This window comes from Solanum lycopersicum, chromosome 9, assembly GCF_036512215.1.
Source record: "Solanum lycopersicum chromosome 9, SLM_r2.1".
Classification (NCBI taxonomy): Eukaryota; Viridiplantae; Streptophyta; class Magnoliopsida; order Solanales; family Solanaceae; genus Solanum; species Solanum lycopersicum.
The window spans coordinates 67,724,269-67,750,320 of NC_090808.1; the positions used below are offsets into that span (position 1 = coordinate 67,724,269).

General features: G+C 36.4%; 3 protein-coding genes across 6 annotated transcripts in view; 1 reads left to right on the forward strand and 2 right to left on the reverse strand.

Annotated features, from left to right (window-relative positions):
• Nucleotides 1-43: 43 nt before the first annotated feature.
• LOC101268720 (uncharacterized) lies at nucleotides 44-1,632 on the forward strand. Its single transcript, XM_004247738.5, has 2 exons — nucleotides 44-803; nucleotides 1,026-1,632. Exons 1-2 carry the CDS (start codon nucleotides 226-228, stop codon nucleotides 1,183-1,185), a joined length of 738 nt encoding a protein of 245 aa, XP_004247786.1. The 5' UTR covers nucleotides 44-225; the 3' UTR covers nucleotides 1,186-1,632.
• LOC101268430 (uncharacterized) lies at nucleotides 1,534-6,493 on the reverse strand. Its single transcript, XM_004247737.5, has 7 exons — nucleotides 6,078-6,493; nucleotides 3,959-4,028; nucleotides 3,519-3,574; nucleotides 3,317-3,392; nucleotides 3,141-3,177; nucleotides 1,998-2,112; nucleotides 1,534-1,852 (listed from the first exon to the last, which is right to left on the reverse strand). The coding sequence occupies exons 1-7, from the start codon at nucleotides 6,368-6,370 to the stop codon at nucleotides 1,618-1,620; spliced, it is 882 nt and encodes a 293-aa protein (XP_004247785.1). The 5' UTR covers nucleotides 6,371-6,493; the 3' UTR covers nucleotides 1,534-1,617.
• Nucleotides 6,494-8,286: 1,793 nt separating this feature from the next.
• MSH1 (DNA mismatch repair protein MSH1) overlaps nucleotides 8,287-26,052 on the reverse strand; it is a 33,736-nt gene continuing 15,970 nt past the window's right edge. For all 4 annotated transcript variants that reach the window (NM_001346904.1, XM_069288681.1, XM_026032701.2 and 1 more), the window contains 13 exons: nucleotides 25,169-25,278; nucleotides 24,990-25,095; nucleotides 24,816-24,891; nucleotides 23,984-24,042; nucleotides 20,552-20,619; nucleotides 19,562-19,735; nucleotides 18,589-18,795; nucleotides 17,907-18,163; nucleotides 17,678-17,821; nucleotides 16,100-16,157; nucleotides 11,228-11,527; nucleotides 9,147-9,872; nucleotides 8,287-8,734 (listed from right to left, as the gene is read on the reverse strand). In NM_001346904.1, the coding sequence (NP_001333833.1) occupies nucleotides 8,504-8,734; nucleotides 9,147-9,872; nucleotides 11,228-11,527; nucleotides 16,100-16,157; nucleotides 17,678-17,821; nucleotides 17,907-18,163; nucleotides 18,589-18,795; nucleotides 19,562-19,735; nucleotides 20,552-20,619; nucleotides 23,984-24,042; nucleotides 24,816-24,891; nucleotides 24,990-25,095; nucleotides 25,169-25,278 (2,516 nt within the window). In that variant the 3' untranslated portion in view covers nucleotides 8,287-8,503. The remainder of the gene's footprint in view (nucleotides 8,735-9,146; nucleotides 9,873-11,227; nucleotides 11,528-16,099; nucleotides 16,158-17,677; nucleotides 17,822-17,906; nucleotides 18,164-18,588; nucleotides 18,796-19,561; nucleotides 19,736-20,551; nucleotides 20,620-23,983; nucleotides 24,043-24,815; nucleotides 24,892-24,989; nucleotides 25,096-25,168; nucleotides 25,279-26,052) is intronic.

Consider the following 26,052-nt stretch of genomic DNA (forward strand, 5'->3'; position numbering starts at 1 on the left):
CTTTTGCAAACAACAAAAAGGGCATTAACTTTAGGAATCACAATTTATTATAGACAAAAAAAAAAAACTACCCTATGGCAGCCTCATATTCTTGTTTTCTTCTTTGTTTACCGTTCCACTACCATACCCACAAACGCTGGTTTTATCATTAGGTAGAAAAACCAACGTTTTACGGGCGGCGGTGGACGGTTAGTGGTGGTGGTGGGGCCCGGTTCGCGTATTATAATGACCAGAGACCATATTATGGCAAATGGGAAGAAATCAACTAAGAAAATAATGGTGGTGGCTGATCCAACTCGTGAATCAGCCTCTGCCCTTCAATACGCGCTTTCCCATGCAGTCGCGGAAAATGACACGTTGATTCTTCTGCATGTTGGTAATCCTAATGCATGGAGGAATCTCCTTGGTGCCTTGATCAAGAAGCCATTGCCAAACTCGTCCACGTCGACGTCCACATCCACGTCCACGTCCCCATCGGATGGTAGTCCGTTCAGTACTTTCTTTAGAAAGTCATTGACAAACATAACATCACCGCCGCCAACATCTGCGGCCTCTCATGGTGCCGCGGAAGACGGTGGTGATGATGTCAAAGGGTGCACAGGAAAGGGATACATGGATTTTCTTGGTACAATGAAACATGCATGTGAAGTTGCACAACCTAAGATAAAAGTTTGTACAGAAACAGTAGATATGGATGGTAATGCAAAGGAAAAAGCTACTGTCATTCTTGCTAAATCTGCATCTTTTGGTATTGATATTCTTGTTATAGGTCAGAGAAGGAGTCTTTCTAATGTAATACTAAGGTGAGTTTACATTCTTTTCATATCATCTAATTTCAAAATTGAGCACGATCACGAGTTTTAATTCAGTCATATTGGTATTTTAGGAGAAGAAAGCTAGTAAATACATATTTTTGAGTGTGAACTCCACTCCCCAACACACACACACAGACAGAGACAAACCTCCTTTATTTCTTCTCTTTTTGGTTGAACAAGTATGAATCATCCTGCATTTGTGTGTGGCAGGCCTAAAAGAAGTGTATCACTAAGAGGGCTGGGGCTGGATATGGCAGATTATTTGATTGACAACAGCAAATGCACCTGTGTTGCAGTTCAGAAGAAGGGCCAAACAGCAGGATATCTTCTCAACACCAAAACTCATAGAAATTTCTGGCTCTTAGCATAATACTAATTTTTATATGTATAAATTAGTTTCTTCATCCACCTTTTTCTGGTACTAAATGGCTTGCACTCTATATACTTCTCTATTTTATTTGGTTATATCTACATAAGAGTTGCTGTTTGTCAATTTTGTGGATATAAATAGGAATAGATGTCATTTCATTCTGCTATAATCATTGCGAAGGCTTATGTAATGCCAAAGTACAAGAACACAAACAGTATTGTACCTGTATTCTCTGAAAGTTACTGGACATGCAGTGTTTATCTGTCTCTACAATACCAAGATCAAAAAACATATAACCGGTGAAGGATCAACTCGAGCTGTGAATAAAGGAGACAAACGAATATACGATTTCTTGTAAGGCTGTAACCAAGATATGAAGCTTCATAGATGAAATTTCATGTAACAAAGAAAATGTACAAAGTTATAGAGAATTTAAAGTTCATCATGCATTGCTTGTTCTAAGGGTACATTTAACTCAGGATTCATCTGAACCTGAGCAACATTTGCACCTTGTCTACCAGCTTCAGCTATTATCTCCGCTTGTCCAGCTGTACCGGACTTCACAGCTTCAATGAGCTTACGCTGCAACTTGAGCAGCCCCATACGCTTTGAAACCACGTAAAGCACAGCCAAGGAGAAAATAATAAATCCAACCACCAGTATCACCCTGTTCACACATTGTGTTAGTGTTGCAGTCGAGGTTAAATGCATTTCCAAACAACGTAATTAAATTGCAATGGCATTATAAACTCAGCAGTACAGGTGCAAAGCAAAGGTCAATGTTATTTTACAAAGTCATTATCACATGATACCTGTCCAGAATGTCCTGCCGTTGCATTGTGGACAGAAGGTTTCGAGTTCGCGAAAGCAAGGAGCGGTGGCCCTTGTATTCACTCTCGGCTTTCGTTAAAACGCCTGTTGATTCATCTGTAATATACAGAATATGTACATTGTCATCTAGCCTCGACTTACATACTTTTCACATTTAGGATATGAAGAATGGCATCCAAAAGTCATGGAAGCAGTCACCATCATAAAAAAATTGGATAACAAAGCCCACATTGTTGTCATCTAATGAGAGGTGTATCTCTTGAACACATCATTGCATTGTCAAGGAAACTAAACCGACTCATGCACAACGTACCACATTGGATACGTAGACCCATCGAGTCATGTAATGAATAATATCAATGTATTTTCTGGTCATGATCTAGTCGTATTTTTCCTTACAACCATTAATTAAGCTTTGATGCTGCAGATAGTGTTTATCTATAGGGTTACTTTTACAGTAAGGTATATTTAAGTGCACTTTACTAGTAGATAACCTGGGTAATCAGTCCTAATAACACAAGGCCTAACTCATCTTTTTTATACAAGGAACAATGCTTATCTGTAAGTTGAGCTTTGATTAACAACCAAAAATGGCATATATCCGAAATTGAGGTTTACAATGTTTTATTTTCCAATACTCAGATGCATAATCAACAGAAACAAAAGTAAAAATTTATTCAAAAGCAAACAGGATACTTTTCAATAGTGGACTTGTTTTCATTGTAACTACAAAAAAATTATTCTATAGAATGTTCTTACTAACATATGTCCAGAAGCAATCCTATCATTCTCTTTGTATGGTATGAAGAAATGCATTCTTTGATGTGTCTTTCGTTATAAGACCATTCTTTAAAGTAATATCTAATACCCCCCTTAAAGAGAAGGGGGGAAATTTTTAGAAGAAAAGAAAAGAACCTTTCATCTCAATATGACCTTTTCCTTAAACATCCATTTCATGCAATCAATTTTTCTTTTTTTAGAAGTAACAACAACACAAAAATAGCAAAAGAACTAGAGAAGACAAGAAAAACGTCACCTGGCTAAAGCAACATAAGCTAAAACAGATAATAAAGACATGTCATGACAAGAGTGACTGTCATTCATAAACACCGAAAGGTACTTACCAACTGTCATTAGAGTGCTTGCACTTCTTTCAACCTCCTGTAAGCATATTACAAACAGCAAGAGAACAGGGAGTGTTATGCAACATAAAAAGCTCATAAATAAATACATCAGGCAAAAAAATTTAAAAGAAGATCTTAAACCAAGCAAATGAAAATAGAAGAAAGATGGCAATAACCTGAACCATAAGTTGGCGTGTGCGGCGCAGGCTCTCCGTGATGCTTTCAGCTGCAGATGTCATTCCAGCTTTTGTCCTGGCAAATAGATTCATAATTTAGAAAAAAAACATTCTGATACTTCTGTCCTCAAAAGCACAGACATATGAGCTTTAAAAGTGGAGATAACCATGGTAACGTAAAGACTAAAAGGGTACCACATACTGTAGATTTCGTCTGCGAACTGTAGATTCTTCCCCACCTCCCAAGAGAAGCTCCCTCTGACATCATATGAAGGCAGCTTTTAGTATGAAACATTTTCCTAATATTGGTCCAAAAGAGAAGAAATTGCCGGTAAAAGATTTCCATGGTTCAACATCATTTTCAAGGCATATGTCAGCATGATATCTCTTGTGAGTATTATGCTATTAGGCACAATAAGGGATGAAATGCAGGATGTTGACACGTTAATAATTCTGACATGCATCCGAAAAGGGCATTCTCATATCCTATTGCCTTGTCGAGCAGAATCTCTGCTATTACAGTATTACTATCTGGGAATTGCCAGGAGAAGCACATTTTTTAAATCACAATTCATATCATTCTCAAAAAATAATTCTGACATGCTAAATTGTACTTGTCTTCTATACAGATAAACATACTACCTCTTCTTGAGCAGCTTTCCTCATGTTTGCCTTTGCTTGTAAATTAGCATTTCTTAAACTCAACCTCAAACTGCAACATACATTTAAAAGATCATAAAGGGAATATAGTACTAACTAACTTCATACACATGAAGTGAAAATAGTATCACGGTCTTCCACCATGACACGGTTAGAGAGTAAAGAGATAATACATCCGGTGAACAAACTCACAAATAGCCCAAATCTAAAACAGCAGATGATACCCAAAGAAAGCTATAAAAAATCAACCAATAGTTCTCCAAAAAGCATATATTTTTTTTAACTTATTTCCTGGAAGGGAGTTTTTCTCAAGAGGACAGCAACAATAACTATGCTTCAATCTCAAACCAGTTGGGGTTGGCCACATAAATCCTCTACAATCCTTTTCACTCTACTAGAACATATTTGATTTAAATATTGGTAAGTATTTTATCTTTTGAGACAGATCAGAAGTTCTTCAGACTAGGAGTTCCCTAATTATCATTCTTATTTAAATCCAAACTTAATGTAACTAAAAGCTAAATCAGCCAACTACAGTTGGTGTATCAAATATATGAATCCTTTACTTCTACTTTTGTTTTCTTAGCTTAATCCGCAATGATTCTAGGTGTTTTTAACAGCTTCCTCCATATGATTTTAGATCTTCTGTATCCCTTTAGTAACATCAATCACCATAATGCCACACTTACGAACTCATACATTCAGAGACTAATGTGATACATGGACAAACTATTCAGACAACCTTCTCTTATCTTATCCTCCATGTGTGTTATTTGAACACTTTATTTTGATATGACCGTCTCTTGTCTTGTTCAATCTTGCATTGCAGCATCTATCTTAATATTCACATTTTCTGCCAAGTGTAATTTTATTGATAATGAGAAATCTCCCATGTACAAGAGGTATACCAACAAGTAGAGAACTCTACATAAAGATATATATTCAAAGTCGAAATTACAACAATAAGGGAAAATGTAATCCTTCTGGATATCAATTCATTCATTAAAATGTCACTACTAAGTTATATACAAAACAATTTAGTCTAATAGTCAACCAGAAAAAGGAAACACCATATTTTGTCAAGATCCATAATGTATTACCAAGTAAGAAAAACTAAAAGAAACAAGACAAATCAAAATTTTCCTAATCTGAACCAAAATCTGACTTCCTCGCATTACTCTTCTATAGATTATGGGCTGAAACAGATGCAAATAGTGAAGAATAAATAAGTATAGCTGAACCAAATAGTTCGGGATGTAGACTTGCCCACTCGATCATCTAAAACCCAATGAAAGTAAACACACAAAGAAGCCAAAGGGAATTTAATATCTACTATATTATACATATTTTGATCCGCACAAAAACAATGTAATTTTCCATTGGAAGGGGTTCGGATGACCCTACTTGGTTCCGCCCCTGCTGAAAGCAAGAAACTTGAAATCATCCCCATTACTTGTTCAACTTCCCAACCCCAAATCTTAGTCTGTCCTAATCTGAACCAAAATCTCCGACTTCCTCACATTACTCTTCTACACAGTATGGGAAATGAAACAGATGCAAATAGTGAAGAATAAATAAATATAGCTGAACCAACTAGTTTGGTATGAAGACTTCTCGACTCAATCATAGAAAAACAAATGGCAGTCAGTATGCACTAAGGAAGTTCAAAATATGAAAAGTAAACACTCAAAGAAAAAACCAAAAGGGATTTAGCATCTGCTATATCATACATAAGTATAATTTTAACCACGTATAAACAATGTAATTTTCCAACAAGGGGGTCCGGATGCCTACTTGGCTCCACCCCTAAATGAAAGCAATAAACTTGAAATCATCCCCATTTCTTATTCAACTTCCCAACCCCAAAATTCTGAATTCCAAGCAGTGTAATTTTCCACCAAAGCAGTTTACTTTGGTTCCATCCCAGCTGAAAGCAATAAACTTGAAATCAACCCCATTTCTTATTCAACTTCCCAACCCCAAAATTTCTAAATTCCTCACATTACTATTCTACAGTTAAAATAACCCTAACGGTCCTAATAAAAGGGATACATATGATTCATATAAAACAAAGCAAAGATGCATATTCGTTTTTAGCTACCTTTGGATCTGAGTTTTCCATGATTGTGCCAAAGACTGAGTTTTTTCAACTTGATCATCTAAAGGGAGTTGTGGGGCTAAGAGATCAAGCTTAAATTGAAGTGATTGAAGCAGATTCATCCCATCTTGAGCAAGACCATTCAATCTTGGAAGTGAACTTTTCTCTTCTGAAATTAATCTTGTTGTTCCTGATTTTCCATATTCATGAATAGATTTGATGTGTTCTTGAGTCTGTTTGTATGTTTCTTCCAACTCTTTCTTCACATTTTCTACTTCTTCCACCACTTGATCCATTTGGGGTTCCTTCAATGGTGAGATTTTGCAGAGAAGAAAAGGTTTTTGGGAAATTCGTGGGAAGAAGAAGAACTTTTTCGGGTAATTTATCAATTTTAGTCCTTAAAAAAAATTTTTTGTTCAATTTTAAATATAAACAGCTTAGATTTATATTAATAGAATTTTTTTTGTAAAATTAAATCTTTAACTCATTTTTAAAATGTTATTTTTCTATCCCCGTTACAGTTTTCGTTAAATTATACTTATGAAGAGAAAAATAGTATCAACGATTCAAAATAAAATTTAAAAGGAAAAAAATATTAAGTATAATTTTATTCAATAGAGGATAATATAAAGTATATAACTGTTGTTAATGAATATCTTCGCTTTTTTAGCGGTTCATAGTTCACAATCAATGCAATTTTTTAAAGTTTTACTTTTAATGTGAAAGAAAAATAAGAGATTTGATCTTACTATTCAAATTTCTTTATGTAAAATAATATGAATAATAAAATAGATTTTTTTTTTAAAAAAAAAGAATTTGCAAATGAACCATCTTATAAATTTCAACTCCTAAAAAATTAAACAAATTCTCCTTAATAACTCGTTGAATTATAAAATTTTGAATTTAACAAGTAATATTTTTTTCATTTTAGAGTAAAGACATAAACACATTATTAAAGTTGTCTTGAATTTTCAAGAAGACATATTAATTGTCTCAAATTTTTAAAAAGACACATTAACTTTTCGGGCGACTTATTCCTCATAAAATATTAAATATCTTTGTAAAAGGATCATTTTATCCATTTTCTCACATGTGAAGCACACACGTGTTTTTAATTAATTTAATTTAAATTAATTCGATCCAAATAGTTTCAAAAAGAGAAAACTCTTTCTTTTTGTTGTTTTCCATTTCTTTCAGTGCGATTGTTCAAGATCATTTGCTTCAGTTAAGATGTTTTTTTTAATCAAAATTCTTAAAAGACTAGCTGAGTAAACAAGAAATTGAAGGTTTACTTTTCGTAAGTGAAATGCATATTTATAATTAAGAGTTCTAAGGATAAAGAGTATCCAAATCAATTATGTTTTCTCCATCTGTGCAATTAGCTAAGAAAATTACTTGAAACAATCATAACGTCACTGTATAAAAGATTAAATGAACATGAGAAGATAACATTTCAGAATCTAATTTTATCGTAGAAATGAAAAAATGTGACACTTTAATTATTTTTTTTAACAAAAATAAACTTTCATGCGTGACATCTGCGTGTTTCACAAACAAAATGAGAAATACAACGACATTCAATACATTTGTGGGGAATAGGACGTGACAAAATTAACGTGTCTTTTTGAAAATTTAAAACAACTTCAATATTAATTTTATTTTATTTTTCTCTTCTTTTTATAGTAAAATTTAGCATATTCAAATCATTAATAGCAATAGTGATTTCATTTTCCTAAATGAAATGATGACTTATATTATCTTTCCTCATGACTCTTAGTTTGAATAGTCTAAGGTTAAGATTCTTTGTATAAGAATATTTGAAGACAAATAGTTGGGAGAGAAACATTTGAGAAAATGGCTAAATGATTTAATTTCTTGAGACATAAATTTCGTTAATATAAATCTAAGTTATTGTATAAAAATTTGACATGATAATTTGTTAAATACTTAGAACTAAAATCGACAACTATATTGTTAAGGAACTAAAACTGGTAAATGTATAATTGATGAACCATCCCTATTTAAATTGTTAAAGAACTAAAATTAACAAGTGTATAGTTGAACAACCATTTTAGACCTACTCCTACAGTCAATGGACTATTTTCTCGATATAAATATGTCAAAGTAAACCCTAATAGAATATTGGTTAAAAAATATTGTTATAGTCGTCTCTCATAATTTTTACGCACTTCATTAGCTAGTAGACCACATCTTTGTCAGGACACTAAAACTTAGATATCAAAAGTGTTACAAGGCTTAATTAACCCTTAGTTTCACAGGTGATGATGTGATATACATGTGGAGAAGCTAAAACTAACCCAAAATTGCTGCAGCCACTGAAAGTTGAATTACTCATCCCTTGAAAATTTTCAAAAACTAATACAAATTTTATACACCAACTTGAGCTCTTCCATAGCAGAATGATGAGTTCATCTAAGCGCGGATGAAGGTTCTGGGGAGAGATTGGTTGTGCCAAAATTTCGATGCTTACCATCAGCAACGTTTGTTAGCTGAAAACCATGATTAGGAAGTTGATTTATTAGAAGAGTTTCCAATTGGCAGGCGATGCTCTTGCCAGAGACTAAGAAATATAGGAATGACGCGTTTTCCATTCCCTCCTTCAAGCGATGAGCACGTACTCTGCCCTCAAGATCATCAGTCTGTACATATAATCAGAAAGAAGAACGTTAAGATATAATATGTCGAAGGAAGTAATAGCTCACAATAACCGAAATGAAGACTAGTGTTTGCACTTGTGTGCCCATAGACTTCATTTGTATGACTAAATAATGTCTGTCTATTGACCATTTATCTCGAGTAACTTTAAACATAATTACCTCCACAACTTTAAAAGAACATTTCGGAAAAAGAAACTGAACACTTAATTCAGTTATTCTGCAGACAGCAAGACAATTTTTTACAACAAAATGAGGCTCGATTCTGAATGGCATGCAATATGTGCAGGCGGTCTCCCAACTCGTTAAGCATCTCAATACAATTAAATCACATAAAAGAATTGATTAGACAAAGCATGCACTTTAAGACTCAACCTGGAAAAAGGAAAAGATGTACCTGTCCAACATACAACTTTTTGTCAGGTCTTAGCATTATATAGACACTTGAAGCACCAATTGTTGATGGAGCCGGCTGTTCCCTGGCAGCAATAAGAACGCAATTCACCATTGGCATTTCTGACGGATTTTTCATTTTATACAGCTCAATTAACTTCTTCTCACAGATAAGACAGATAGCATCTTCAAGTTTCTTGCTTGAAATTCCCATTCGATGCATTAACTTTGTGCTAGAATCCAAAGCTATTTGTCTTGTACCATTTAATTGGTCAGAACTGTTATCTGTGCTATTGAGGTCAATATCTGAACAAAGAGGTCTTATTTGGTCTATCTTCCTTGGTATCTGATTCCCGTAAGCTGAATTATACAATTCTTCTGCTCTTTGGATTAATATTTCTGGAATTCCTTCTCTCTGAGCTGTTTCAAATGCTAGACTCTCTTTACAGATCCCATCAATGAGTTTCCAAGTTGGTATTGGTTGACCGTCAACATATTCAGCTCCCATTGCTTTATACACGGTCTTCTTGATTTTCAGGGGTAAATCAAATATTCCATGCAAGTGGGTTGATACAATTCCCAAACAGCCAATTTCGTCCAGGGTTTCTATGACACTTCCAGCAATACATGTCCCTTTTGCTGTTTCTGTTCCTCGACATATTTCATCTATAAGTACAAGACTTCTTGAAGTGGCACCAGTAATCAGAGACCGAATTTCAGACATTTCAATCTGAGGCATGTTAGACAATTAAGAGTCATAATGTTGCCTTCAAAATGCCATGAGACTCTACTATGTCAGCAAGGAAAAGTGAAAAATGATGAATAGAAACACCAACACCTAGAGTCATGATTGTTATGTACACAAACGAATGAAATAGCTTCTCTCAGAAAAAACATATGATAGAAGTGGAACTAACATCATTATCACCGACAGATTAATCCAAGAGAACGGTGCAAAGGAAGAAGACTCCAAAATAAGAACCAATAAGTTAACCAGAAGAGAGATTGCCTTTTTACCATAATAACCACAGTAGAACTACCAGTGTTGTGAATGGCGAGCGCCTCATCGCCTTTGGCGAAAGGCGAGGCGAGGCCTCCTCGCCATTCCCCACTAAGGCGAGGCGGTATGCAAAAGGCGGCCCATGGCGACCTAATGGCGCCAGAAAAGGCGGCGCCTTTTTTTAAAAAAAAATATTTGACTTAAACAATATTAGTCAAAATTAGGGCTTTTTTTTTATATTTTCAAAATCTTCTGCTGCGCACTCTTCTCCCCAACTCTTCCCCTCGCGATCTCTTCTCCTTGTCTTCATCATCTTCGAGTTGCTGCTGCTGAAGACCTGAGGTATACCTCTTTTTTTCTGTTCTTCTTCAATTCTGGTTTCAGACTTTCAGTTCTGTTTTCTTCAAGTTTTCTTCACTACTCTTTTTTTCCTCTATTTTCTTCACTCTCTCTTTTGTCCCAGATTACTGTAAAATGCCTTCTGTTTTCACTGTGCTGTGAGTCTGTGACTGCTGTCCATTATTTTTTGAAAAAAAAATTAATTCTTTCTATAGTAATTATTATAGTATTTGTAATATATGGAGCTATTGAAATTTTGAATATTATATGTGCAATTAAATATTTTTAATTTTTGGTATTAATTGGCGCCTCGATTCAAAAAGGCGAGCGGCGCGTGGCGAGGAAGGCCCTTGTCGCCTCTCGCCGTCCAAAACACTGAGAACTACTATGTACTAAAGATTCTTTTGTCAACAGGCACAAAATTTTTGTTGTACATCCACTATACTCAATCCACTTTTTGGGATGGAGAGAATAATAAGATCAGTTGTGCCAAATGTCTAAGGAAATCACTCATGGAATTGTGCATCCCTGATGACTACAGTTTGCAATCAAATACAAGTAGTCTTAACAAGCAAAATCATCTACAACAAGCAAAATGTAAACTGCTTATCTGCTACAATCGCAGCCAAGCATCATGATACAGCATTCATTTCTTGTTTTAATTGCAGATAAATTACTAGGTTCCGAGCAAACAGGACAAGAAGAAAATCATATATGCTACAAATCAAGAATATAGAACATATTACCTGAAATGAACTTTTTCCATCAACAGGACTATCATATGATTTCATATGCAGCATAATTGAGTCAAAATGAGGAATGACAGCTGATTCAGCTGGAACCATGAACCCACACATTCCTAGCAATGCAGCTGCACACAACGAACGCAGCAAGCTTGATTTGCCCCCACCATTTGGACCTGTTAAAAGAAACATGGACTGCATATCTACTGTATTCTGTACACCAGTCCCTCGTGCTGCATCAAACCAATAAGGAGATAGACCAATTATCTTCATTCCATCAGTTCCATTAAGTGCCTCTGTGTCCTGCATTTTAATGGCATGTAATTGGATCACATGAATAGCAGATAAAAATATGAAGACTTCATGTCATATTTTTCTCCATATGAAACCGGCCACAAATTAGATGGGAGGGCCTGGCGGAGGCCAAAGCTCAGGAGATTGGAGAGAAGTTGGTGGCTAAGGGGAGTAGTAGTTACACAGATAATATTTTTTTTAGAAAGATAATGTTGTATTCCACAGCATTAAGGATATGCTGAAGACCTCCAAAAATTGGTTTCTGTTAGGAACCACAACTCTCTATTAAGTCTGTAAATTTCCAAACACAAGACAGAAATAGGAATAACACTTCAACTAATATTTACTGCTACAGATAATTAGAATAAGTTATACAAATAGTTAGTAGAGAATACTTCTAACATTCAAGGAATTTCGAGGAACCTTAACCTCCAAATCTGCCTGAGAAATCGTTACCCAAAAACTGTCTGCATTTTCCTTCTTCCCAGTAATATTTATCCCCAAATACTACCTAAACTGCTACATAACTACTAGAAATAGATTTACATAATAATTAATATATAAAACAACTACATTTAAGCCTTATCTCACCCTTCTTTCTGCGCTTATAGACCTTAGTAACAACAGGTCTAACAGTTTCCAACAAGAGAAAAAACAAAATGGCTAATAGATTACAATGTGCCTACAAAATCCAAATTTGAGAAGTTTCTTCTATCCCTTCCTCTTTACACCAACACATAAAAAGTAGTCAAGCAGTTCCATTTGACTTTCTCTATTGAATTAGCCTTGTTAGCATAGCATCTGCTATTTCTTTCTTTCCAAATAGACCACCAAATGCATGATGTATTACTCCACCACTTTTTCTAAGGTCTCCCCCCCCATCCCCACCCCTCCCCTGCTCATCAAGCAACTAAGCAATTCTGTTTTGTATGTGTTAGTCCTAAAAAAGGGTTCCACAATGTATAGTCACTCTGCAATGGAGGAACAGATGGTTGTTGGTTTCTCAGTCTCATTACATAGAGAGCACCAAGAGGCAATACAGAAACCCCTCCTTCTCAATTTCCCAAGTGTGGAGCATGCTCTTCTGGCAACCAACCAAGAGAAACACTTTATCTTGATTGGCACCTTGTTCCTCCAAATCTGTTTCCAGGGGCCAAGCTTACCACCTGTATGCTCCTTCACCTCCTTATTATATAGCTTGTTGACAGAAAGGCTTCCATCTCTAGTGCGTTTCCATATGATAGAATCTTTTTCTGCCGATAACCCATTGAACCCGTTCAGAACATGTAATAGCTCAGTCCCTCTCCCAATCTCCTCATCATTTAAATGCCTTCTAAACACAAAATTCCATCCATGTTCTCCAAGCTGATACCCCATAAGGACTATTCACAGAGTTGGAGACCCAGTTTCTATTCAACCCCTACTTGTTGACTATCACCTCCCTCCACAGTGCTTATTCCTCAGTGTTGAACCTCCATAGCCATTTTGACAAGAGGCATCAATTCTGCAACCCAACCAAGTTTCTGATTCGAAGTCCATCAGATTGTTTTTACAACTGTGCAGTCTGCCATTTGACTAAATGCAAACCTTCCCTTCTCTATTCCCTTTCCAAAAGAAATCTCTTCTTAGTTTGTCAAGTCTTTCTTCCACTTCGGCAGGCATAGGGAATAAAGACATAACATAAGTTGGAAGAGAGTCCAACACAGAGTTCATTAAAGTGACTCTCCCTCCCAAAGATACTGAGCTTTTCAATTGGACAGTTTCTTCTGTCTTTCAATTTTGCCATCCCAAATTCTAGCTCCTTACGTTTGTGCCCCAATGGCATGCCCAAGTAAGTAGTGGGAAGTTTTTCTACTTTACACCCCAATATCCTTGCCAGGCTCTTCATTTTAGTCTAATAGGTATCGTTATCCCTCTGCCTCTAGGTTTTCCCCGTCTTTTAAAGTTAAATGAGATTCTAAGTTTCTTAGCTCCTTGGGTACACTATGCTGGTTGCTGTCCCTCTTGGTAGCCTCTTCTTTATATAAGTAGCCTCTCTTTTGGTCCCATCTTCATGAGTAATTCAAAGGTTGTTTTATCACAACCCTAGAAAGCTGCTCCAAACCTCTTGCTGAATTGAAGAACGTTAGATTTCACCCATATTGAGGCTCCATCTTTCATTTCCTTTTCTGAGAGAGGTTCTTCCATCATTTTTATTCGAACCATAATCCTTCTTCTTAGAAGAATTTGAGCAGACTTTGTCTCTTACCTCAGTGTGTTGCATGTTGTCGGCTAAAATGATAAACTGCATAAGGGAAGAAACTAGAGAGGTTTTAGGGGTATCGCAGGTGGAGGGACAAAGGGGTTTAAATTGGAATGGAGAGGTCCAATGAAAAGTGTTAGCGAAGAAGCCTACCACTTTGTAGAACATACCCATAAGCCTTGATGACACAATCTTATCGCACATTCTCCTCCATTTTGCCCACCTCACTCCACTACCTTTGACATCATCATTAATCTCCCTATATCCGTGGATTATGGACCCAAGGTACTTGAAGCTTCTCTTTTGAGTATGACTTGTGCATCAATCTTCACTTCCACCACTGCCTCATGCATTACGTCACTGAACTTGCACGACAGGTTCTTTGTTTTAGACTTGCTTAATTTGAAATCTTTAGGCTCTAGGATCTATCTTCGAACTTCCAGTCAATCATTAACTCAACCGCGAGTCTCATCTATCAGTACTATGTCATTTGCAAATAACGCACACCACAACATCTCCTTTTGGATCTCCATGTCAATTCTTCCATTACTAAGAAAAATTGGGATGGGCTAAGGACTGACCCCTGGTACAACCTCATCACGACCGAAAAGTGTCTTGACTCACCTCCCACTGTTCATATCCGGGTCTTAGCTCCATCATCAATGTCCTTAATGGCCCAAATGTAGCCCACTGGCAAACATCTAGAAGACCTCCCTAAGGACATTGTACACCTTTTCTAGGTCGATAAACACTATGTATAAGTCTCACTTCTTGTCCATATACCACTCCAACAATCTCCTTACAAGACGAATGACTTCTTTAGTCGATTGTTCTGACATAGATTCGATTTGGTTTTCGGATATAGAGACACGCCTACTTAACCTTATTTTCAACCATCCTTACCCAAACTTTCATAATATGACGTGGTAGCTTGATACCCTAATAGTTGTTGCAATGTTGAATACCACCTTTGTTTCTTGTAAAGCACACAATTGTACTCAATCTCCCTTCTTTGGCATTTCAACAGTTCGAAAAATGACATTAAGCAACACAATCATCCACTTCATACTTGTCTACCAGTGTTTTTCTTAAACTCTATCACTATCTCGTTTGGCCCAGTTGCTCTTCCTTTTCTCATATTACAAATAGCCCTCTTAACCTCTACATTCTGTATACACCTACAATATCCAAAATCTCCACGACTCACGGAATACTCTAACCCATCCAACATGATATCCATGTGCACTTATTCATTCAAGAGCTAGTGAAATATGTTTGTCACCTCTCTTCTTGTCTTTGATGCACTTCACTTAGTCGTGGTCACAATCCCTCTTCTTTCTCATCTTGGCAAGCCTATACAACTTTCCATCCCCACTCTTGCCCTCGAGTTCTTAATACATGTGCTCAAAAGCTTCTGATTTAGCCATCATGACTGCTAGCTTTGTTTCCTACTTTGTTGTCTTATACCTTTCCTTTTTTTCTCTCATTCTCCTCGTCTAAGCTTTCCACTAACACCTGTGTGGACAAATCATGACAGAAATGATAAGAAATGAAGTTAATATGGGGCAAGATAGAAGTGGACTCCATAGCAGACAAACTAAGGTAAGCGAAGCTGAGACGATTCGAGCATGTGAAGAGAAGGTGGCGGATGAGCCAATTAGGAGGTGTGAGAGGTTGGTTGTAATTGAAATTGAGAGAGATAGAGGTAGGTCAAAAAAAATCGGAGGAAAGTGATTAGACAATACATGACAACTTCAACTTACTAAGGATATGCCCATACATAGGAAGGTGTAAACGTCAAGGATTAGCATAGAATAGTACGTAGCAACTGTTACCCGTTAGGTGGGAGAGATGGGGGCCTAGCCTCGTCTTCTCTTCTTTAATAGTATTAGTATCTAGTAATCACGTAATTTCTTGTTATTCAATGTGTTCTTTTGCTATTTGTTGCTCCATGTTGTTTCGTATCTTCACATTTTATTGTCACTTTCTCCTTCTTGCAACCCTTCTCCGAATAACCTCTCTTTTAGAGTAGAGGGTCTATCCAAAAACAACTTCTTTACCCATAAAGATAGGGTAAGTAGTCTACATACAACTTACCCTCCTAAGACCCCACTTTTGGGATTACATTGAGCATATTGTTGTATTTTTCTCCTTGTGTTCTTCCACATAGGAAAATATAACAGATACTAGTGCACCAGTCGCCACAAGGCCCACAACCAAATTCTGAGTGAAGTTTTTAAAGTCATTTGGTGGTGATGAGTGACGTGTTAAGTCTATACCAAAATGTGGAGGTACTAATATTTAGAAAATGTCAAAGAAGCAAATATCCTGAAGATTACCTGACATTTGTTAAATTGTGTGATTGTTGGGAAAATCCAATTTCTTCTTCTTCCTTCACTGAAAAGAAATAAATATTAAGATTATGGGCTCAAATCACGGGAAAAGTAAACAGGTGATTGAAAAATAATAGCTCTGAACACATTCATATACAATTCTTCAAAATGAAAAGGCTTTAGCTATTGGGCACTGATGAGAAAATTTTATGACATATCAATATAAAACCGACAGAATATAACAGAACTCCTAGAGACAATTCAAGAAAGCCCCATCTATATCCAAAATTCACTCCATATGCACCAATAAGTTTTTACAAATCTATGAAATAGATCCAGCTAGTACCACATGCTAGCACAACTTAGCTTTCACTAGTTCCTTGGTGCAGCCTGGAGCTAAATTCCACATGTAATTTAGAGAAAATCTAATGTGACTTAAAAGGTTTGCTTTTTACTCAACCCCAAAAAACTAGCTCATGAAGATCGCCCAAAACCAACATAGGACTTTGACAACCACCTAGGGACTGGACAAATAGGAGAGTGGATAACATAACACAATGGTTCTACAATGAGAAACACAACAAGGATTGATGGGTTTGGCTCTGATACCATGAAGAAATAGACTTTGGGCTTAACTCAACCCCAAAAAGCTATCTCATGAAGATCGCCCAAAACCAACATAAGACTTTGACACCCACCTAGGGACTGGAAAAATAGGAGAGTGGATAACATAACACAATGGATCGACAATGAGAAACACAACAGCATGGATTGATGGGTTTGGCTCTGACACAATGACGAAATAGACTTTAGGTCTAATTCAACCTAAAATGCTTGCTCATGAGGGGAGGATTGTCAAGACCATATAAGGAAACCCCAACTCATTCTCTCAACCAACATGGGACTTAACACAAGTAATAAGTTTTATATATCAACTAAACAGGCACTAACCCTACTCTTAATAATGCAACATCGTTCTCTACAAAGTAATGTGGTCCTGGAAACACAATGGTATTTCATGTGTAACCAAAAAATACAGCAACAGTTTAGCATCTGGAACAAAGTCTCTCTAAAAGACATGAGAGTACCCAGTTACGTCCCTTTTGAATTTTGTGCACCATTGTGTTAGGATAGACAATGACTTATCCTTCTCCTCCCACTTCCCCTGATTCTTCACTAGCGCATCAGCTTAACAGAATTCAGAACTACGAGGTACAAGCTCATTATGTCCATATCATGCAATAGATGAAATAGCTATGATGTCACAAAGTTCTATTATGGCTTATTACAGACACTACGATTCTCGGTGTAGAGAAGTAACGATTAAGTTGTTCATCAGTGCAATGTCATATTTTTGAAAAGGAACCTTCCAGATTATATAGATTCATGATCCAGTTGCAAATACACATGTAAGGAATGGAAGCAGATTAAATGTAAAAGATGAATACACTCTTAGGCAGTTTGAGTCAACAAACCAGAAATTGCGCAAGTGCCACCCACCCACCAAAGGCGGGAAAAAAAGTAGTAATCCTTATGGAAGGTAAGAAACTGTTTTCAGATAAGCAGTAGGTTTCTGTCACTAACCTCACATGAGAAAATAATGATTTTGCTATCACATTCAAGACAGATGCAAAGATAAGGATATTGATCTTAGATAGTAATTCAGAAGAAAGTCCCCTTAGCAATTCCAAGACCCTTGACTTTGCCTTAGCACTTGCCTCGTGATACCTGCGAAAAACATCCAAACAATTTTTTACCAAAGAAAGTATTTCCATGTAAGAATCAGAAATTGGCTTCAATGTAAGCAAAGAACCTAGCTATTGCATCTTCCACCCTCATTGTAGTGAACCATTCTTCTCCAACCTTCTTCCCCTTTGAATCTAGAGCAGGTCTGAGTTGCTTAATTTGTTCTTCTCCAGCGGTTCCAGCCCAAACAGTTGGTACAAATCTCTTTCCCTTAAACCATACAGCTCCATGCTCACGGGCATACAAAATCTCCCCTTTAGTTCCTCCAAGTGGGGCCATCGTGGCCCTTATTCTTGAAATAATAGGTAGGAAATCTTCTGTTATCTAGAAACAGAATGGAAGACCTCTTAAATATTTGGGAGATTGGTTGTTAAGTTCATTAATTTGAGATTTTTGTCTCTTTCTTCTTTATTTATTTTTTTTCGATTTGGCTGCTAATCTTGGAACTGACTTGCATGGTTACTTCTATAAAGTATAGGTCGAAATTCTATAATTCAAGATCTATTTGCCTGGAGCAATTATGACTACTTCTCCAAAAAATTATTTTTATAGATCATTTGTTTAGACTCAGAATCTCAATCTGGTTAGTCAACCAGCCAAAGCATTATACATGACTATATAGAAAAAGCAATTTATATTTTAGCTATCCAGAAGAGTACTAAAGAACCAGATGCACAACTTGTAATTATTAGAATTATTATTCGGGGTGATAGGATAGGAATTATTATTTGGGATGAAAAGAGACTCACGGCTAAAGATAAAGCATCCGCAGCCTTTTCTACTTCTGCATATGCTTCCTCCAAATGGATCCTCTTGACACGGCCTTTCCACAACAACTCCATATCTTCAAAGAAATCATTTGGGATGATAGGATAGGAACTAATCTTTTGATCATTTTCACCATGTACGGATATTATTTCACTGATTCTACAAGAAATCTTTCCACATTCATTTACCTGAAGTAACAAGGGGTTAATCTTAATCAGATCTACAATCAAAGCACCGTTTGAAAGAATTGGGCGAAAACAAATCTAAGTCAAATTAGTCAATACATGAGCAGATACGAAGAGCACCTGGCACATCGATCAAACTAAAAAAGGCGAAAACTAAAATCAATATAAACCCTACAAGAAAGAACGAATTGCAGAAAAAACTAGAGGCATATGCACGTGTCGTACCACCAGGAAACCAAATATGATCAACAAAGTTAATAATTCTAGTGTACTGAACGATTATTACACGCCTCTAATTGTTGTTAGCCCATGTATAAGCTATAAAAGAGTATGTCCATCTAAAGAAGTATCACAATTTAGTATTTTCTCAACTCTTTTGATGATCTTCATGCCTATACATTCTATTGAGCACCAGTTATGAGAAAAAAGGTTCTCGCCAGGTATAAAATGTAGCCATGCTTTTACAATGTAGAAGAAATTTAAAAACTTATACAGGAATCATTCAATTAACAAGATACATTCTTGCTAGACGGTTAAAGTAGCTCCACACCGTCATCTTTGATCTCCAAGCGCATACAATGCAAAAGCATTTTCAAGAAAAGGAAAAAGGAAAAAAAAGATTAAAAAAAAGAAAAAAGCTGAATGATTCCTGTCCACTTATCCTAAACTGGACTGCACGAGATACTTGCTCTTTATGCACCACTGAATATTTAACTGTACAGGAAGTCTTCGTAATTGGAAGTGGAATAAAAACCCCAACATCACTTACTAGTGTATCAAAATCAACTTTCAACCCAGTTGCCACCCAAGTAGGATCCATCAGTAACTCTACAATAGCACGAAGCTCTGAATTTCTATACAACTGCAGTATCTCTTCGACCATGCTCTTTATTTTGCAGAACTCAACGTGATTTGCCTCCCTCAACTCAAGCAGCTTGACCAGCTGTAAATAGATAACAAAAAGCGCAGCAGTAATGCTTACAAACTGAAGCACAGAAAGCTAAGAATTGTTTGGGAAGGGAAAGCAGCTTGAGGAAGAGAATTCTTCTTTTATATAACTGTAGTTTTCCTACCTACCACAAGGTTTGAAACTCAAAACACATGACATAATGCCAGAACCAATTATCTATAGAATGAATAGTAGACAGAAGTAGCAATGCTGCTAAACTGATGACAAAGTTCAGAATAGTAGATAGAACCGATGGACTTAATATATCTCCCAAAAGTCGAAATTTATAAAAGAAATTCATAGCAATCATCTGTTTATGATTTCTTCTTCTTTTATTGAAGTAAGGTGTTAACATTAAAAAGGCATAAGATGCATAAGGTGCAAAAATTAGTGAGGACTGTTAGCTCTGCTATTACAGAAAAATATATGCCCTATCAAAGAGTTAACACTCACTACAAAAGAGTGATGACTGTTTTGTGTCACTACAAGAGAGTGATGTTTCCAGAGATAAAAATTCGACAAGACAAATCAATCTTACCTGAATCACAAAGATGGACATACGGACAGGAACCATGTGATGAGTTCAGACAAAATAATGTCGGTACACAAAAGAGAGAATCAACCAGTCATTGAAATCTCAGCCCAGAGTTTTTAGGCATCAGCAATAAAATGTAGGCTCTTATTTCAGACAAGAAATAATACTAAAATAACATAACCCAACTTAAAAAGTTAAGAAGCAAAAATTGTTACAGCATATGAACAGAATAGGTAAGTTTTGCAGTGACAATGAATTGAATAATGAAATGCAACCTTTGCAGATGAAATACAGGTAAAATCAGGAATTGAACATGTGACACTCATCATAAGTCTGCATGCCTCTGCAAAAACAAATGAAACATATTAGTAAAGAAAAATTCATTGTGTTTGTTATAAGCACTGAAGACAAGAAATAAGGAAGACATATAAGCCATATATGACACTACAAAAAATTGCTTGGCACAAAAAAATCAGCCCCCCCCCCTCCTCCTCCTCGTGGCAAAAGAAAACAGTAGCAACTACCCAATCCCATACTAATTGAGTCAGCTCAGTGAATCTTTCAATTCAGCTCAATGTGACGAATTTCGTTCCAATACTTAAAAGCTTTGTCTTTTGCAGATAAGGATTTATTTGTTACTAGAGATTCTCTACACTTTCTCCAAACAAAGCTCTCGACACACTAAAAAGATTGCAACCCTAAAGTAAGTTTGCCAACGTGACATATCCCTAATGAACTAGTTGGGCATTGCCCCAATTAGGAAAAATTAGTCATTTTCTCAACATCTCATTTTGTCTCAAAGTCCACCAACCCCTTGCGCTTTAGGATACATCTAACTCAATCAAATCTCAAAGCTTACAACTTGATCTTAACTTCACTGGCAGTGACAGCGTGGAGCTTCTTATTGACATCAACTTTTATTTCCAAAATAGTAGCAAAAGATATTTGTTAGTAGAGAACAGACAAAAAAACATGCTCCACACGTTTGCTTCAAATATATATAACTAAATAAGTGAACAATTTCAGCAAAATATGATCTTCAATAACTTTTGTGCATATTAGGACAATTTTTGTGTTCATTCAATTTTGGTGCACTACATAAGGCCCTAATCAGCATAAATGATTGGATCCTTTTGGGGAGAACCACGTTTTCATGTAGGTTCTCCACTTCCTGTAAACTACTTGGTCCACTTGTACACAGTGACTTTCTGCCTATAAAGGAAGTAATTCTTTATAAGAGAAATGATTTTTCACAATCCCAAAATCTTACTAGATCTGAAGTTTGTTACAATTGTGCTATTTGCACAGGAAGTCTGAAATAAAGAGAGAGACAAAGAGAGAGAGACGAGATAAGAAGGCAAAAACAATATAATTATTATGGAATCAACTCATGATAAGAATGACAAACAACAAAAGTTAATTACAACTCTCTTTACAGAGAACATATTTTTGAGATTTTTTTGAGAATTTCTTTTAAGAGAATGTACTTGGAAAACCACATAATCGAGGTCCACCAATGCAAGAGAAAAGAAGAACATTATTCTTTGAGTGAGTAAAGTAGGAACTACTGATCAAATGCCTGAATCATTTGAAGTGTTGCAATTGTCTACACCTAAACAACGTGTGAGAGACTATATTGCTCGGACTCTTCAAAAATGTCAAGAGGTGTGTGTCGGATTTGCCAAAAATAGTGTATTTTGGATAATCCGGCATGGGTGAGGCATCAAAAGTGAAGAGTCCGCACAACTTAGGTGAGAGAAAGGGTAGGGTTGGGGCTGTAGAAAGACCAGTCCTAAACGACCTAAACTCGGAGCTTCCTGGTAGTTTAAAAAAGAGACGAGATGAACCCTTCCGTGTGGCCCAGTGGTTTGAGCTTGGGACTTCCATGTTGGAGGTCTCAAGTTTGAAACCCCTTGTCAGCGAAAGCAAGGGTTTGCCTTCTGGGTCGAGCTCGTCGCACCAGGCAAGCGGTTACCTCTCCTATGTGGTTTGCGAGCTATTGCATAGGAGCTGGGGTTTTACCCTGTGCGCACCCAAAGGGTAGCAACTGGGGGTTTCCCTTGTCATCAAAAAAAAAAAGACGAGATGAGATGAAATGAAAAGGCAGTCTGGAGGTCATAGGCTATAGGTGGAACAGAAGGCAGTGGTCATAGTCATTGCTTGGGTTGTAATATTTGCATAGGCTGTGGCAGTGACGGGAAAGGGATGAAACAGATAAAAAACAGATAGAGAGCAGGGGGTTAAAAATGAGTGGTAGGGAGCACGAAGGAGACGTTAACAGAGAACAGTAAGGAGAATATCTATGCAATGTCCATGATCCAGTTTTTGTTTGACCAGAATAACAAAAAAAATTAAAAAGAAATATCTTGTTTACCATATATATGTTAATAGAAATCTTAATAGGTGATATCGGCTCACCAAAGCCAAGTATGTAAGCTCGATTTAATGCTCAAAAGTTAAATGAGCTGAACCGAAAGCACTGACTTGAGACAACCCAGCTTAAGCAGCAATCAAGCTGCCTTAGCTTGGATGCAACACAAAATGTGATGCCTCATAATTGGCTATCAATAGTCAGGAGGATGTGCTTCATCAATTGAATCGTGGTGCAGAATTCTGTCAAGCAGACCACTGCTGGTAATGCAGTCAAGCGCTCTCAAGCTGATTGCAGCCCTAGATGTGATAGAGCTCGTAACAGGCCCATTAAGAACCAGAAAGACCAAAATTTATCAATTGAATCATAGAGCAGATCTCCATCAAGAAGAAAAGCATCGTGCTATATTGAGTGCATTTGAAGGATTTAGATAGCCAGTAGAAATCCAATACAAAGATGCATTTGGAGGATATAGACAGCCAGTAGAAATCAAATACAAAGATAAAAGGGCGAAGACAAGTCACAGAGCCTGCAATGTTTCCCTACTAGCACTCATGTGGATCCAGTTGAAGGAAAGAAATACGAAAGCTTTCCAGGGGATAGAGAATTACAACACACACTTAATAACTTAAGCTTTAAGAAAAGTAGGTTAGGACATAAATTGAACATACTTTTCCATTTTTACCCTTGTTAATTATTGTCAAAAATAACTACACATTAATTATAATAACTAATTCCAATACTAACTTAAAGGGTAAAATTGGAAGAATATTTTGAAAATAGTTTTGAAAATTGAAATTGTAAGTTAATTTGAAAAATGAAAAAGGGCTCAAAGCTTAAGTTATTAAGGAATGGAGGGAGTACTTTCATTCCTAGTTATCTTTTGGTGCACACATGAGGTTTCAGTTCGTACAGAATATTGGGCGTCATTCATTAGAAATTCATACTTGATGTAAATCTCTACTTTTGGGTATACCTTTTTTTTCTACCCCTCACTTGGAGCTCCCACCTTTTTGCTCTGTTGGTGACTTGAACTCACAACCTTATAGCTGGAAGTGAAGGGTGCTTACCATCTGAGCAACTCCCTCTTGTCTACTTTTGGGTATACTACTTGTATACAGGAGATTGTCTCATTATTTATAAAATTATTTACCTTACCGAAAATAAAAGGAAGAAACCAAATAATGAAACTACACTCACTATGATATGACAAAAACAAGAAAGTTAAAGCTGTCAATATGATCTTAAAGTTGATCAAATATGTGATGTAGTTAGTAAAATGATTGTCATCATGAACAAGTGAGGGATGCATGAACATCTACAATATATTTCTCACCTTGAATGTCTGAAGAAATCTCATAGGCTGGTGGATTTAAAAGAAGATCCCTAATATACCTGATAGAGATAATCACGGACACAACAAATACCAGAACAACATCAAATGTAAAAATAAGAAAAAAAAATGATACAAGATAGACAAATAGATAAATGTCATAAAGAAATAAGTGAACTATCAGGAAGATTATATAATCACTTCAAAGTAGCATTGAAACAAAAATCAGTATTCAGAAGGTCATAACTGCTGAAAGAAGAGGAAGCTATCCACAAAAAAACTTTTTTCTAAGAAAATGCTAAATAGAAAATACAGAGAAAGGCCTGTGTGCATACTACCCTCTCCAGACGGGCAGACCCCGCTTGTCGAATTTCACTAGGTATGTTGTTGTTGAGAAATACAGTGATATAATGAGGCCTGAGTGAAATTAGCCACGTCTTAAATTAAGCAACCAAATCAGAAGGAATACCCCATTTTCGTCTGTGCTTCCTAGGGGTGACAGCTCTTTTATAGCTTGTACAAAATCTACTTAACCGACACTGTGTTTTTCTAATGACCATATGAGTTCTTAAGGAGCTACAGGTTCTCAATATCTGGAAAACAAATACAGTCAATAGTATAATGCTGCTGTAAAGACGAGTGATCCAAATCTTTTGATAATTCTGTGCTACGACAAGGATTATTGAAATGGCAGCTAGGTGGAGCAAAAACTATAGCAGCACAGGTACAAAACAATTACTGCTGGTTTACAGGAGCTGGGGTTCTAGAAAGAAACAGAGAGAACTCCATGCAGTGAGGGCAGACAATTGTTTGCAGTAAAAAAATGCTCACTTACAGGACTGGTAGACCACTGCAATGAGGAGGAAGCAACACCTTTAACAAACATGGAATCCCTTCGGTTGGAATAGCACCTAAAGGAAACAAATCCAGGAAACAGATGTTTCAGCTTAGGGCGACAACACCACATAATGACAGAATATAACAGAATTAAACACAGTACAATCATTACCAATTTGTGTGGCAGTTCCAAGGTGTAAAGGACGGGGCCTATTTTCTGAAACAACAGTGACATTTCTGAATGGAATGTCATCATTGAGACCATAAAGCTCTTTTACCTGAAATTTCCATTACTTTGCATGTAACTTTAGTAATGAGGATCACAAGCAATAAAACAATGTGAGGCCAAACCTTGAACAAAAGCTCATCGATAGGATTGCCATCCAACCATTCCTGCTGTCTAGCATTACATTCTCCCCACAAAAGTCCACCTTCACCAAACTCTCCCCAACGCGATGTTCCTGTGAGGAGACCCTCCAGCTAAATGAAGGACTGAATAACATATACATATATAAATAGAGTAAATTCAGAACAGATGTGTTGCCTTCTAATCTAAAGTTACATGCAACTGCCTAAACATCATTGTTGACTCAAAAACACAATATTAGATCAAATAAACATACCAATCTCCCCCCCCCCCCTCTCCTTCCCTCTTTTTTTGGAACTGGATAGCAAAACAAATTGGTTGAGTCAATGGAAGACCTAAAATTAAAACAGAAATTGAGCATGTTCAGGAAGTGTCCACAACAAACTCTTCAAGGTTTTTTCCAACCAGTCATATCCTATGTGGTTATCAAAATTTAAGTGAAGGCTAATTCACATATAAACTTGAATTGCTTCCTTGATTAAATATGAAGAACCAAATTGTTAACAACTTAACAACCACCCGGAATGCCAAAATTACAAAAAGATGTTGAAGTAGTTTTATCCTATGGGAAAATTCTAAAAAAATTCCTCTTCTTTTATCAGAAAAGAGATAAGGAGATTTGGAGAATTCCCCATAATATAAAACTGCTTCTCGGAGTGAATTTCCCCTGAAACCATTCTCCAATGCAAGAAACATACATGAAATGACAAATGGAGATTTTCATGCTTTCAACTTATCCATGTTGCAAGGCAATGACCTAATGTGGTCCTTCATGCAAGTTATTTTTATCAAACTCTCCATTTTACCTATTATCGTCTCGATGTATCTCTAGCTCATACCCCCCCCCCGGGTGTTATCCTATCCTAAA